General features: G+C 35.2%; 1 protein-coding gene across 1 annotated transcript in view; it reads left to right on the top strand.

The window, feature by feature from the left end:
• LOC136846262 (protein amalgam-like) overlaps positions 1-10,975 on the top strand; it is a 56,421-nt gene extending 45,446 nt beyond the window's left edge. The window contains exons 3-6 of the mRNA XM_067117071.1: positions 3,389-3,707; positions 5,561-5,670; positions 6,399-6,599; positions 10,473-10,975. Of these exons, the coding sequence (XP_066973172.1) occupies positions 3,389-3,707; positions 5,561-5,670; positions 6,399-6,599; positions 10,473-10,549 (707 nt within the window). The 3' untranslated portion in view covers positions 10,550-10,975. The remainder of the gene's footprint in view (positions 1-3,388; positions 3,708-5,560; positions 5,671-6,398; positions 6,600-10,472) is intronic.
• Positions 10,976-13,831: the final 2,856 nt, after the last annotated feature.

Genomic DNA, 13,831 nt, shown 5'->3' with positions numbered 1-13,831 from the left:
ATGTTTATGTCTTTTCTTTGTTTTTTTTACATTTTTGTTTTTTTTGGTTTGTGCATAATTGCTGTTTATTTCTTCTCTATTGATTTATTAAAATAATTAACCTTGCGTATATAATGTATACATACACATATGTATAGGCATATACTGTATATGTATACATATATTTTTTTAAATATATGTATGTAGTCCTGAGTTCTTGTCCTTCGCTGGTTCGAGCCACGCGACGACGAACTTATTATCAACTAAAATTCCCTAAGGTAACATATTGAAAATATATATTTCAGTAGAGCGAAAAATTGGATATTAAAGGACGTTTTATTTTTACTGACTGTATATGAATCACGGTGATGTGATTTTCATATATATATAATATTATATATATATATAATATATATATATATATATATATATATATATATATATATATATATATATATATATATGCCTATATATATATAATATATAATATAGATATATATATATATATATAGATATATATATATATAGATATATATACATATAGATATATATATATATATATATATATATATATATAGCCCATATATATATATCTTATATATATATATTTATATATATATATATATATATATATATTTTAAAGGAAACATATATGGGCATTTTTCATAGCTTCAATGCTTTAAGGTGTGATGAAGGAAGGTTTGGAGTCAGAGCAAACTAGGGCGAGAGACTCGATGTAAAATCTTTGTATTCAGCAAATAGTTTGATTCTTCAGCAATATTGCCGGTCAGGTGATCTTCCGAGAGTTATGTATATTCGTGAGTACGTGCGTTACTTTGATCTAGATTATGCCAAAATCAACCCCTAAAAGTGAGTTTGATCGTTCATTAACGTGATAGAACTGCAGTGATCCAGTGACATAGTTTTGAAGTCGTTCCAGGCTTTGAAAATCGGCAGATAAGGTAGAGTTTCAAATTCTCTGTTTTTATGGGAGGACAAAATTGAACTTGTGATTTTTACAATGATTTTCTAATCATTGTGAACTTTTGAACTGGTGTGGGAGATTTAATATGAATATTCATACCTCTTTTATATTATTATTTTGTCATGTTACGTTTGCATATATCTTGGCTATGCATTTTACACTTTCCATTATTGTGTTTTTTGTGGATAAATTATTTCATATGTTTTTGGGAGTTTTCTATCATGTTTAATTCTTTCGACAGATGTCTGTGGACATGTTGGAATGATATGGGAATTGTGGTAGACTGTTTTTTTTGGACATGACTTTTTAGTTATCGATTTGTGAGGATATGTGACTCTGGAGATTTCACCCAGGCTATTAGCCATAATGAGACTTCTTTAATCAGAAGTGCTTTGCAGTTTAGAGTTTAGTTATCTGACTCGATAATTCATTTATTATGCATTTTAATCTTTGCTTTGTTTTATTCATTTCTTGTTGGGTTATTTGAATAATAAACCTATTTTTGTAGAAACAATTGTGTTTCTTTAAATAGTCCATTTAATTGCTTTGGTGAGAATGAGTGAGGTTAGAAGGTGGGTGAGCTTTGGTAAACGATGAGAGAGAGAGTCGATACACGGTGAGAGAGAGAGAGAGAGAGGGGGAAAAGGATGCAAGTGTTATCATGGGTCGAATCTTGGTTACGTTTTTTTCCTGAAGTAAGATCAAACAGATCACGTTACGTACACTTTCAAAAAGTGTTGATTCTGTTCTATTAACTATAACACACATATATATATATATATATATATATATATATATATATATATATATATATATATATATATATATATCTCTTTTCTTATATATATCCACACATATATATACACACATATCCAGATAAAATCTCTTGCTGCTCATACCAGGCCGCATACATCTGTTGCAAGCTGCAGTAATGTGTAGTTTTTTCAGCCACTAGTGTTATCTATACTCCCACCCATCTTTTGAAATGACAATTTTATTCCATATTGTCGTTGTGCAATCAAGAGGAGAGGAAAAATGAATATTATTGCAATGAATAAAACTCATAAGGAAAGAGGCTGAGGACATTAATTATGTAACCGAGTGTTTACATAACTGGAAATATTTTAAATCTGTTGGACGGTAAATTGATTTAGGGGATTACATATTTAGCCGGGAACAATAAACAAACAGGTCTTTCCAAATCGTCAGCCCAGTTACGGAAAGGGCATAGTAACTCTTCGTACATATTTACTTTTTCCCCCGTAGGGGAGTACTTCTGTCAGTGCACCTCATGCGGTGCACTGTAGGCATTACTTTAGGTTTTTGCAGCGTGCCTTCGTCCCCTACCTGCAACCCCTTTCGTTCCTTTTACTGTACCTCCTTTCACATTCTCTTTCTTCCATCTTACTTTCCACCCTCTCCTAACGATTGATTCATAGTGCAACTGTCAGACCTTCTTACTGTCAATTTCCGTTTCAGTGCTGAATAACCTCATAGGTCCCAGTGCTTGCCCCTTGGCCTAAATTCTATATTCAATTCAATTCAATTCAATCATATTTATTTTCTGGTAATGAAAGAGTTCACTTGTTCAGGAGATGAGGACTGCTGAATATTGGAATTTCCTCAGGCCAAACTGACTTCAATGGGCGTTCGTCTTTCCGCTGTTCTTGGGCAAATGACGATTGACTGATTGGTGAAAATTTACCTGGCGTCATATTGACAAATGATGATAAAGTTATATTGACAAACGATAGTTATATTGACAAATGATGATAAAGTATATTGACGAATGATGATAAAACTTATATTAGCAAATGATGATAAAGTGATACTGACTAATGATGATAAATATATACTGACAAATGATGATAAAGTGATATTGACTAATGATGATAAATATATACTGACAAATGATGATAAAGTATATTGACATATGATGATAGTTATATTGGCAAATGATGATAAAGTGATATTGACAAATGATGATAAAGTATACTGACATAAGATGATAAAGTTATATTGACAATTGATAAAGTTATATTGACAATTGATAAAGTTATATTGACAAATGATAAAACTATACTGACTAATGACGATAAAAGTTATATTGACAAATGATAAATTTATATTTTCAAATGATGATAAATTTATATTGACAAATGATGATAACGTATATTGACATATGATAAAGTTCTGTACACCTTATTACGTTATGTATGTCGTCACATTGGGGTGGAATGGCCAAGACAGGCAATGGTGTCCTTGTACAGGTTAAGTTAGGATGCATCCCTTTTGAATTATATCTTTGATCTGCTTTCAAGTAGGCCAGGACTCGTGTAAATAACATGTGCAACTTCTTTTCACTGTTACCCACAATTGTTACTAAAAAGCAATTTTTACAATTCTAACTTCCCTGTCCCTCAGTTCAAACCTGGGAGAAAAGAAAGCTTATACTGGAACACGTAAACCACCAGACCGCTGGGGGATACATTTGCATTGCAAGCAATGGCTATCCACCATCGAAGAGCAAAAGAGTCGTCTTGAACGTGTACTTTGCGCCTAAGGTCAGGGGCCCTGGCAGCCAAATCTGGGCCCATCTTGGGCAGGCGGTGAGCCTGACTTGTCTCTACGCGGCTTTCCCAGCTCCTAATGTCATGTGGATCCTGGAGAATCATTTGGGACTACGACGTCTCACGGAAGAATACTTCACCAATACTATACAGGATGGACATCCACCTTACACGTAAGTTTTCATTAACTTTCTGAGCGTTAGCATTTACTGCACATTGTTGAGTGTTAGTTATATTCGACTGATACAACGTATACATCAATATCTCCAGTTACAGTGAATTAATGGTTATAATGATAAGGGATTTTGAACCTTCTAATATCTGATAAAAAAGGAAATGTGAGTTTAAAAAAGGAAGAGTTTGTGTGAATCATTTGTTTACTAAGAAACAGTCATGATATAAAAAAAAAGTATGAGGAAAATACTGTATGTGGCATACACGGACCCACAAAACACTAGTGATAGAGTTGATAAAGAGGATTGTATAGTACAGTATTACAGAAGATAAGTTGTTGATACCGATTAAAAGTTTTTATGACAGAAGCAATACAGGAGCAAAAGAATATATAGACAGGGGAATGTCTGGTTTGGCATAAAAGTGTGTCTGAGACCAAGTATTTGTCTCCCTGGCAGTTTCATATGTTCATGCAGGGAGCAATGCTGGAGGTCAAAGAAAGAACAAGCGGTGAAGGTGGAACACTGTGTGAAAGGTAAACATGCTCTTGAGGTACAGTACTGATTAAAGTCATTGAAGAGAAACTGCTGAAACTAGTGAGCTGCAAAATGTAAGTACGATGAGAAAGTTGCTAGTAAATATGAGTGAATATCAGGAAGATGGGGCAATGAATGCTAATATGGATAGATAAAGAATGGAAACAGTAGGTGAGAGAACAGAGGAGTTAAAGCATAGGATCAGCAAAGAAGGTAGCAGAGCATATGCTAAGGGTGCATCCACACTACAGTCATAAACATATGTCAGCATCTTATTGCATATCACATTCAGGTTGAAAAGAGACAACTACTGTAGGTGGAGAACAATTCTTTGACCAATGCTGGATAATCACATGAAGCACTGGTCAGACTTCCAATAAGCTGTTAACTTGTATTCCAACTTTTGTGATGTGTGCGCATTAGTGGCCTACTGTGGTGTGGACGCACCCTGAGGCTTGGGAAGAGACTGTACAAGCCAATGTTGACTTGAAAAGATTACAGAGCAATTTTCCTTTGCAGAATTCAAGTGTACTGTATGTTTTACAAATAAAGAAATGGAATGGAAGATGCAATTTTCCAGAGAGGTTATTTCTGAAAAGAAATTGATAGTAAGAAGGTCTGTATGTTGCAGTTGTATCAAAGGGTGAAGAAGATGGAGAATATGAATGGAAGTAAATGAAATAGGGGTTGAAGGGACACTGCAAAAGAACCTTAAATAATGTCTACAGGCCATGAGGTGTACTGGCGCCACCCCTTTGAGGACAAATTATTTATGTATTAACACATTTAGCTTGATTAAAATGGACATATGGCGATACAAAAGCTTTAATTAAAGGTTAGTGTTGGGGAAAAGATGGATTAGAAGCTAAGAGTCATGTGCAAAAATGGAGGAAAGTGATAGATGATGATTGGAAAAATATTAGATGGGAGTTGGAGATGATTTCTAAGGCCCAGAAAGTCCTGGTAGGTACAGAATTACTGGACAGGAAGGGTTTAAGATCTCAATTGGGATTTGATTAATGCTGATGAGCCTTCTGAGGTTAATGGATTGGCTTCTGTTATGAAAGTTTTACACACAGGCCTTCTTAAGATACCAGGCTTGATTTTCCATATCCGTTGAGAAATTTACCTCTACCAAAAATTGTGTATATTTTGAATGCAAAAACCGTTACAATGTTTTTCTCTAGAGCCACTGTTAAGGAAAACCAATGTTTTCATTAAAATTAATTATTTACTTTAGGCTTGTTGCTCCCATTTGAATGCATATCACTGGAACCCAGTTCATTAATTTTCCACGTAATGTTCTTCTTTCCCAGGCATAATATGACTTTGCAGATTAGAAAACTTACTCCAGGGGATTTCGGGCGCTACACTTGCTCGATAAGAAACAAGGAAGGTCAAGGCTTCTACACCACAACTTTAAGAGGTTAGGACTTTCTTTCTCCTTGTATGACATTCTGTCTTCTAAGGCTAACGTTTGCTGTCTTGTGGATTTTTAAGCAGTTTTTCTTTCTGATGTTTGATTGTTACATTATTTTTCTTCCATCTTTTAGCTTCCTTTAATCCAGCAATTAATTGATTTATTTAAAATGTTAAACTGTTGTCCTAATGTCAATGATATCGAGGATAAAATCAGGTGACAGAATCCAATAGAAATATATTGACAAAACTTTTTTTTCTTGAAATTAGAATGCCCCTTTGCTTAGATCCACTGGGGTACAATAAAGCCCACTACATACAAATATATATATATATATATACATACATATACTGGAATTATCATTTCTATTAGCATGCAGAGTACATATTAGATTGTACAAAGCATTATCATTTCCATTAGCAGAGTAAGAAAGGCAAGCAATGACAAAGTTAACCTACATAGTAAGACACAGCTGAACTTCTAAGGAACTTTGGACTTGATAATAATTTCTTAAACCCTTTGTTAAAGACCGGCATCTTATACCGTAAGAGCGACTCGTGTGTGTGTAGTAGAAGAAATTCTCTTGTACTCAGCTCATACAGTAGTCTGGAAATAACAGCTTAGGCTGTTCTGAGTCTTCACTGTGTTGCCTTGGGATCGTGTAAGAATGTTGCTGAGTACTCCATGGTGTGAGGAAGGGTAATTCACAGTATGAAACTTCTTCTCCCCTACAGAAATCACTACAACCATCGCTCCGCCACCCACGTCGTCGACGATCACGACCATAGGTGCTTACACGACGACACTGATGACCCAACTGTACAACAGCCTAGGAGGAGCACCGACGTCTTCCAGATCCCACACGATGTACGACGACGACACAGTCAACCTCTCGGCTCCCCTCATCATCAATCTGACTCCTGATGTTTACAGAGGTAGGTCAAACTCTCTTTCTCCCCTTCCTTGTGATATTTTTCTTATTCATTAACTGTAGTAGTTGTTTGTTGACTACACCACACAGGCTACTTTTCCTGGCACAGATGAAATAAAATTTCTTGCTGTTACGTTCATCAGTTAACTGTTGAATCAAGCACAAGGAATTGGAATTGAATATAGAATTTAGGCCAAAGGCCAAGGACTGGGACCTATGAGTCATTCAGCACTGACAGGAAACTGACAGTAAGAAAGTTTTAAAGGTGTAACAGAGGAAAACCTTTGCAGTTGGACTATGAATCAATTGTTAGGAGAAGGTGGAAAGTCAGATGGAAGAAAGAGAATATGAACAGAGATACAGAAAAAGGAATGAAAGAGGTTGCAGCTAGGGGAGGTCGAAGGGATGTTGCAAAGAACCTTAAGTAATGCATACAGTGCATCACATGAGGTGCATTGATGGCATGCACTAGCCCTATGGGGAAATCAAGCGTGAGACACTGTGCAGAAAAACACAAGTTCATCTGCTATATCTACCCAGAATGTTCATCAGCAGTACATCGATCCCTTCTTACAGACACACACAGCGCTACAGTATCTTACATGCATTCTAAGGCCCCTTCATTCTAGTACCTCTGCCTCCCCATCCACCCAAAACCTTTTCAGACCCCTTCTTCTGACCAATAAAACTTTGAAACTGTACAAACTTTACCCAACATTTTGTTATTTAGTCTCTCCACATGACTGAACAGTAATAAAACAGTTTTGTTTTGATCACTTCCATAAATAGTAATTAGCTCAACAGCCACGCAATGTATCCCAAATTTTGCCTCCTTGGATACCTATGTTTTCAGATCCTTTGCAGGTATCCTGCATTTAGTTACCTTCCATTCTTCCACCATTAATCACTCATCATCATCATTGCATCCAGTACTATGAAAAGGGCAAGCTGAGAAATTCTGCCTAGCATATCTTGCCTGTGCTTTCACTTTTTACAAATCTCCACTCATCTCCAGCCTATCATCTCACAGTTCTCATCCAAGTAGGTCTAGGTCTTCTAACTCTCCTGGTGCCCACAGGAACCCCTGACACTCATGTGATTAAAAGTAACTGACATTTATTTCTGCTCATCTTCATTGCTATTAAAAAAAGGTAGTAATTAGCTTAATGTGTAAACGTTTTATTGATTTCCAATTTTGTCTACGATTATTGCTGTGAATTGAACATGATTATTAATGTCTGTTAACAAAACATAAACAGCATTACAAATATATGACCATTTTTTCATTTCTGAATTTACGTCTCAGCATATGGCACTGCCAGTTAAAGTACTCGGGTCGAAAAGTACTCGTGTTACTCTGCAATTTGCGTTGTAAATGGAATAAATAAGCATCGCAGGTGCGCGAATTTGGGATGCGTTATCCGGCGGGTTTATTGTATTTATGATTGAATACATTACTGAGGCACTGCTGGCCAGCAATGCCAGACATAAGATACTGGTTCCCACTTGCTTTTGCATTTGATTACTGTCGGGTACACTAAATTTGCCTTCTCAAACCAAATTTAGTTTGGTACAAGTGGAAAATTTTTGGTTCTCCACACTCCTGACCCTCTCCTACAAAATGGAAAACTGCAGTATCTGCAAAATTTTGAAAGTGAGATATTTATGGGCTGTGAAACACTAATACAAGTTATTGGCAGTTTCAGAATGACAATGCTTTCCACGTATTTAGGGGTCCCATTTCAGTAAAAATCAGCAGGAAGGCATAGGGAGTATCTACCATTTTTCTCAGTTTTCTATTTTTGCAGATACTGCAGTATCCATTTTATAGTATGGTTCTCTCTCATCAAAAGTTATACAATAGGTATAAATAGGTCGTCTTGCTTATCTAAGTCACGTTGTTTCGTCAGGATCACCTAAGAAGATGTCACAAACCATGTAACCTTGTTTGCTACTGGCACTAAATTATTCCTTTCTGACAATAAATATTTTGTGAATCCCCTTTAGGTTTATTGTTCTCTAACATAAGGTAATAAATATATCCAGTTTTGCATTTTCAAGGCTGCAAAATGGCACCTAATCCATCAAATTGTAGGTTTAATCCAAAAAAAAGGCATAAAATTCACACTGTCTTTTACTACATAAATATTATATAAGATAAATATAAAAAAATAAAAATACATTTTTAGATATATATAAAACAAATACCCATATACATGGCTAAAAAGTGACTAAACATGAAAAGTTAAAACTGGTCACAACAGTAAAAGAACAGCATTAACAAATTACAAAATAAGCTAATGGAGTTTTTATTCAAGAAATTTGTCTTGGGCATTTAGACGAGGGAACAATAAATTCACTTTAATGAAAATTGATAAAGTATAAAATAATATTGTTGGGCTAAAAATACATTTTCTTCATTAATTCTCATATCAATCTGCGTTCTGCAGATTATATATATAATATTTTCTTCGTTCTAACGTGCTTATATATTTTTATATGGTATAAAATAAACAAAAGTTGTGTATGATGCCTTCTTTGAAGGACTTTGATTTGGCGGTGGGGTAGGCATTTCGATCGGCTTGCCTGTTTTGTAGCAAACTAATAAAATCAGAATAACCAGTTAACGAATGTCAGTACATGTAATTGTAACCATATCCGCAGCTCACATTCTCCCCAGCGAGGAAAATGCTGGGGAGGGTCGGCAGTTATACTTGTAAATGCATATGGACATGGACTTTATTTGATCATTCAATCTGTACACACACACAGTGTCCTATAACTGACGCACTGATGACTACAGACACAGACTTTCAGTAGCTGTCTATATATATATATACATCCATATATATATATATATATGTATATATATATTTATATATATATATATATATATATATATATATATATATATATATATATATATAAATATATATATGAAATATATATATATATATATATATATATATATATATATATATATATATATATATATATATATATATATATATATATATATATATATATATATATATATATATATATATATATATATATATATATATATATATATATATATATATATATACATATGTATATAAATTTTATATATTTATATATGTAATTTTAAGCCTTAAATTTACAGTTATATCTGTGTGATAGCATTTCCTAAACAAAAGCCTGACCACAAACCCGACAGAATCGAATTACTATGAATAAATGAAAGCAAATTATAAAGCTAATGCGAGCGGACTAAACGGCCGGGTGATCCAATATTAGTCACGCTGCATAAGGCGATTATGTAAAATTACATGATTAGCGGGGCGTAATCCCTTTATGCATGAAAATTTCTGTTATTAATATTTATCCTGCGTAATGTTATTTTAAGGGTAATTGCAGAGTACTTAAGTCGCTCGCATTTCAAATTAGGTTTCTGTTGGTTTGAAGAGTTCAAAAGTCCACAACAGGCCCTACCACACTAAGCGACCATGTTTGTGTAGCTGGATATGAATTACTTTGAAAATTTTAAGATTTTCTTTATGTATATACTCGAAGGAGAAAAATACTGCCCTAAAATGGAAAACTGCAGTATCTGTAAAATTTCGAAATTGAGATATACCACCTATTGGGCTTGTGAAACATTAATACATAAGTTACTGCAGTTTCAGAATGATTCTTCAATGCTTTCCACGAGTACTTAGGGGGTCGCATTTGCCGTATCTGCAAAATCAGTAGTGTGGCAAGGGAATATCTACCATTTTTCTCAGTTTTGTACTTTTGCAGATACTGCAGTCTTCCATTTTAGGGCAGTATTTACCTACTACGTGTATTTTTGACAGTATTTAATATCTAATCACCTGTGTTATTTCTTTCACAGAAACCACTAACAGAAGCAGGTGTCTACAAGCCTGCCCTTACATCCTGGCTACGTTGCTGTTTCTGATGGCTGGGTAGGAAGGAAATGTCTCTGTAAGATTCCTACTCCATTGGTTGTCTTCTGCAACAATTATCGTTGATCGGAATCATGTGAGAATGATTAACCCCCAAAGCTTGCTACGATTTTGGTACAGTTTTTTGAAGTGCAATTATTACTATTCTTTCCTACTGAAGTCTAGAACAGTTTTGTTGTGATGAATTTCCGATGACTGATTAGAGATTGAGGGTAGACAAAGGAGGAAGGCAAGAAGTTGCAGCTGGATCATTGGTCATAGTTAGAAAAGAGATTGTACTGAAATATGTCAAGGATGAAAATGACAGACACAACCCTAAAGAATGTCACTTAAAACAAAGAAAGGGAAGCTGTTATTGTGCCATCATCAACAGTGGATGGAAAATTGATGAATAGAAGCATTAAATAAAGCCATTAGCTGTAAAAGGCCTCAGGGGTATCAGGGGTAATAGAAACAAACTTCCCAACTCCAACTCTTACAGAGGATATTATGCATCGACATAATAAGATATCCACAGAGGATATTGTCTTGCAAGTACTAAGCTGGTGGTCTCGATATTAAGAGTTGGATTCAGGATGTTTGAGAAAGTTAGAGCTGTGAAAACTTTTGGATACTTTACCAGTGTTAGAAGATAACATAACCAAATATCAATTTGAAAGATTCAAGCCAGAACCATATTCCCAATAATATGAACAATATAATGGTTTAAAGTAGAGGATCCATTTTATATGTAAATTCCATTTGGAATATGGCAGACATCAAAGACCTTGGGGCCTTCAACTAAGCAAGAATCTTAGAAACCCGACACACAGATAATGTAGGCGAGTGTGTAAGATTAGGGGTGGCAGTGTAGTAGGAAAGGGAGAATCAGAATTGGCAAGAACTAGATGAGAAATGAGATCCAGAGATCCTGACTAAAAAGTGTTCAGCATTTTGAAATAGTTAAGGATCAGAAATCCTTCTCATAACGACAAAGATCAGGATATTATATCTATTCTTAGGACTGGACCTTTTGGAGTTGCCAAGAACTGCAATACTTGGCAGATTAGTGTGGCATGTTCAAAGTAAAATGAGCCAAGAATGATGTTCATCTGGTCCTTGAACTATATTGCTGAGAGCAAAATCAGTCATACCGAGAATTAGCAAAGAGCATAAATAAAAGAGCATATTATTTTCATTATTATTAGTATAATACAACCAATTGCTAGACTCTCAAATGGGGTTGCCTGAAGTATTTGTTCGCAAGTAACAATTGAAAATGGAACAAGGTAAGAGCAAAAGGAGTTAAGACGGTTAAATGGAACAAGCTCAACAGGAGCAAATGAAAAATGCAAGGCATGAAGCACAACAGCTTAGGCAGACGGGATACTGTAAAGAATCTTAGTCCCACTGTAAAATGTAAACAATGGTGCCTCTATTGGTTAACAGCAGAATAAAATTTCAATTGCAGAAGTTACGGAAAGAAAAGTTTATGGGAGTTTGAAACGACTTACATGAGTCCATCTTAAATTCTGGACCAGTTTTCTGGTACATACATGTGCTAGATGTGTTGCTGACATTTCTATTGTTTCCTGGAAGGATCTGGCATTTTCTAGGAACCAGAATCTTTCCTGAAGCTGCTGAAGTACCCTCCTCCACAGAAAGCTCCCAACTTGCACTCTTTCCTTTTACCTGAACAACATCCACATCATAAGTTGATATGTTCCTCTAGGAAGACACAGCAACTGCTTATCTTGTCAGATTTCCTTCAGATATCCACAACACCAACAAATGTTAGTAAGATACAGCATCTCCTGGCCCAGCTTCGAGAAATTAGAAATGCCATGAAATTCCAACAGTGGATCAACCTTGCACAGCGGCAGATACACTAGCTGCTGTCAATCCCCACCTTCAGTGAAAGTTCTGTCAGCAGGACTTTAAATTATCCAGATTTTTTGTGAGTTACCTGACTTTCTCTGAGTGACTATATCTGTTCTCGTCAGACTTTCATTCATATCATCCTTCTTTTTTTTAGAATGTGGCTTTTAAGTGAGTTTGTTAACTTCCATACTCTTCTTGTTGTGCCAATTCCTCTGTTTATTACTCATTTTACAAATTTTGCATCTACAGCAGAAGAAATAGATGCGTTTTATTTTTATATAGCTCTTCAGATGAGGATTTATAAATTTCAAAATGATAAATGCTAGGTTCACTTAATGATGATGTTTAACAATTTGGAAGCACATGCATTTGGTTCACTGATGAATTCCCTATCCACAATTTACACAGACTGGAGGTTTTCCCTGTATTGTGGACCTGTAGGATGGTTCATGGCCAACGTTTTGACCTTAAAATCATCTCCAGAGGAGAAGATAGATGAGCAGCCTTTCAGGTCATAAGAGGCTGTCATACATGATGACCACATCAACTATAAAAAGGCAAGTTCAGCAACGCACATTCACCTGTTTACCTTCACTTGTAGGAACTTGGCATTTTGGTTCTAGATTTTCATGTTTGGATACCATGAAGACCCCTGCCACCCCATTGGAACTCACATCTTTGATAGTGCTACTTTCCTTGAAACAGCAGCACTTGGGAAAAAGGATAAGAAGATTTTGAAAGAAACCTCTCCTTCCTGGTCAAGTGTTGAAAAAATTGACATACAGAGTCAAGACTGGTTAACATGATAAAAGAAGCCTGAAGCCTGTCTAATTGGAAAGTATGGAGGACATCAGTCTCAATAATCTGCTGTGCCACTGGCTGTTCTGATCTGCAACATTAATTAAAAAGTTGGGTCTGGTCAATCCTTGGGTGAGTGACCAGTTGCACAAAGGCCTCTAGAATCTCAGTGGGATAGGGTGTGGAGTTAGCACCTTCACCCCGCACCCAGAAAAAAAAACAAAAGATTTTGCCAAAGCATTAAGGCTAACAACTTCTAGGACCATCTCCCAAATGGAAAAGGCATATGGTGCTGGTGTCTTCCAATTGTCCAGGAGTCGAATTTGGGACTTCCCACCTCATAGGCAAGAATTCTACCAATCACACCACAAGAAGGTCAACTGTGTGTACACAAAAACACACACACACATACATACATACACACATACATATATATATATATATATATATATATATATATATATATATATATATATATATATATATATATATATATATATATATATATATATATATATATATATATATATATATAATATATATATATATATATATATATAATAATATAGTATATATATGAGTATGTCTGAAAGTTTGCTGCCTTGTGGTATGACCGATAGGTTTTTCG

The sequence above is a fragment of the Macrobrachium rosenbergii genome, chromosome 15 (genome assembly GCF_040412425.1).
Source record: "Macrobrachium rosenbergii isolate ZJJX-2024 chromosome 15, ASM4041242v1, whole genome shotgun sequence".
Lineage (NCBI taxonomy): Eukaryota > Metazoa > Arthropoda > Malacostraca > Decapoda > Palaemonidae > Macrobrachium > Macrobrachium rosenbergii.
Note: the sequence above shows the minus strand (reverse complement) of the source record. Positions and strands in the feature narration are given on the sequence as shown.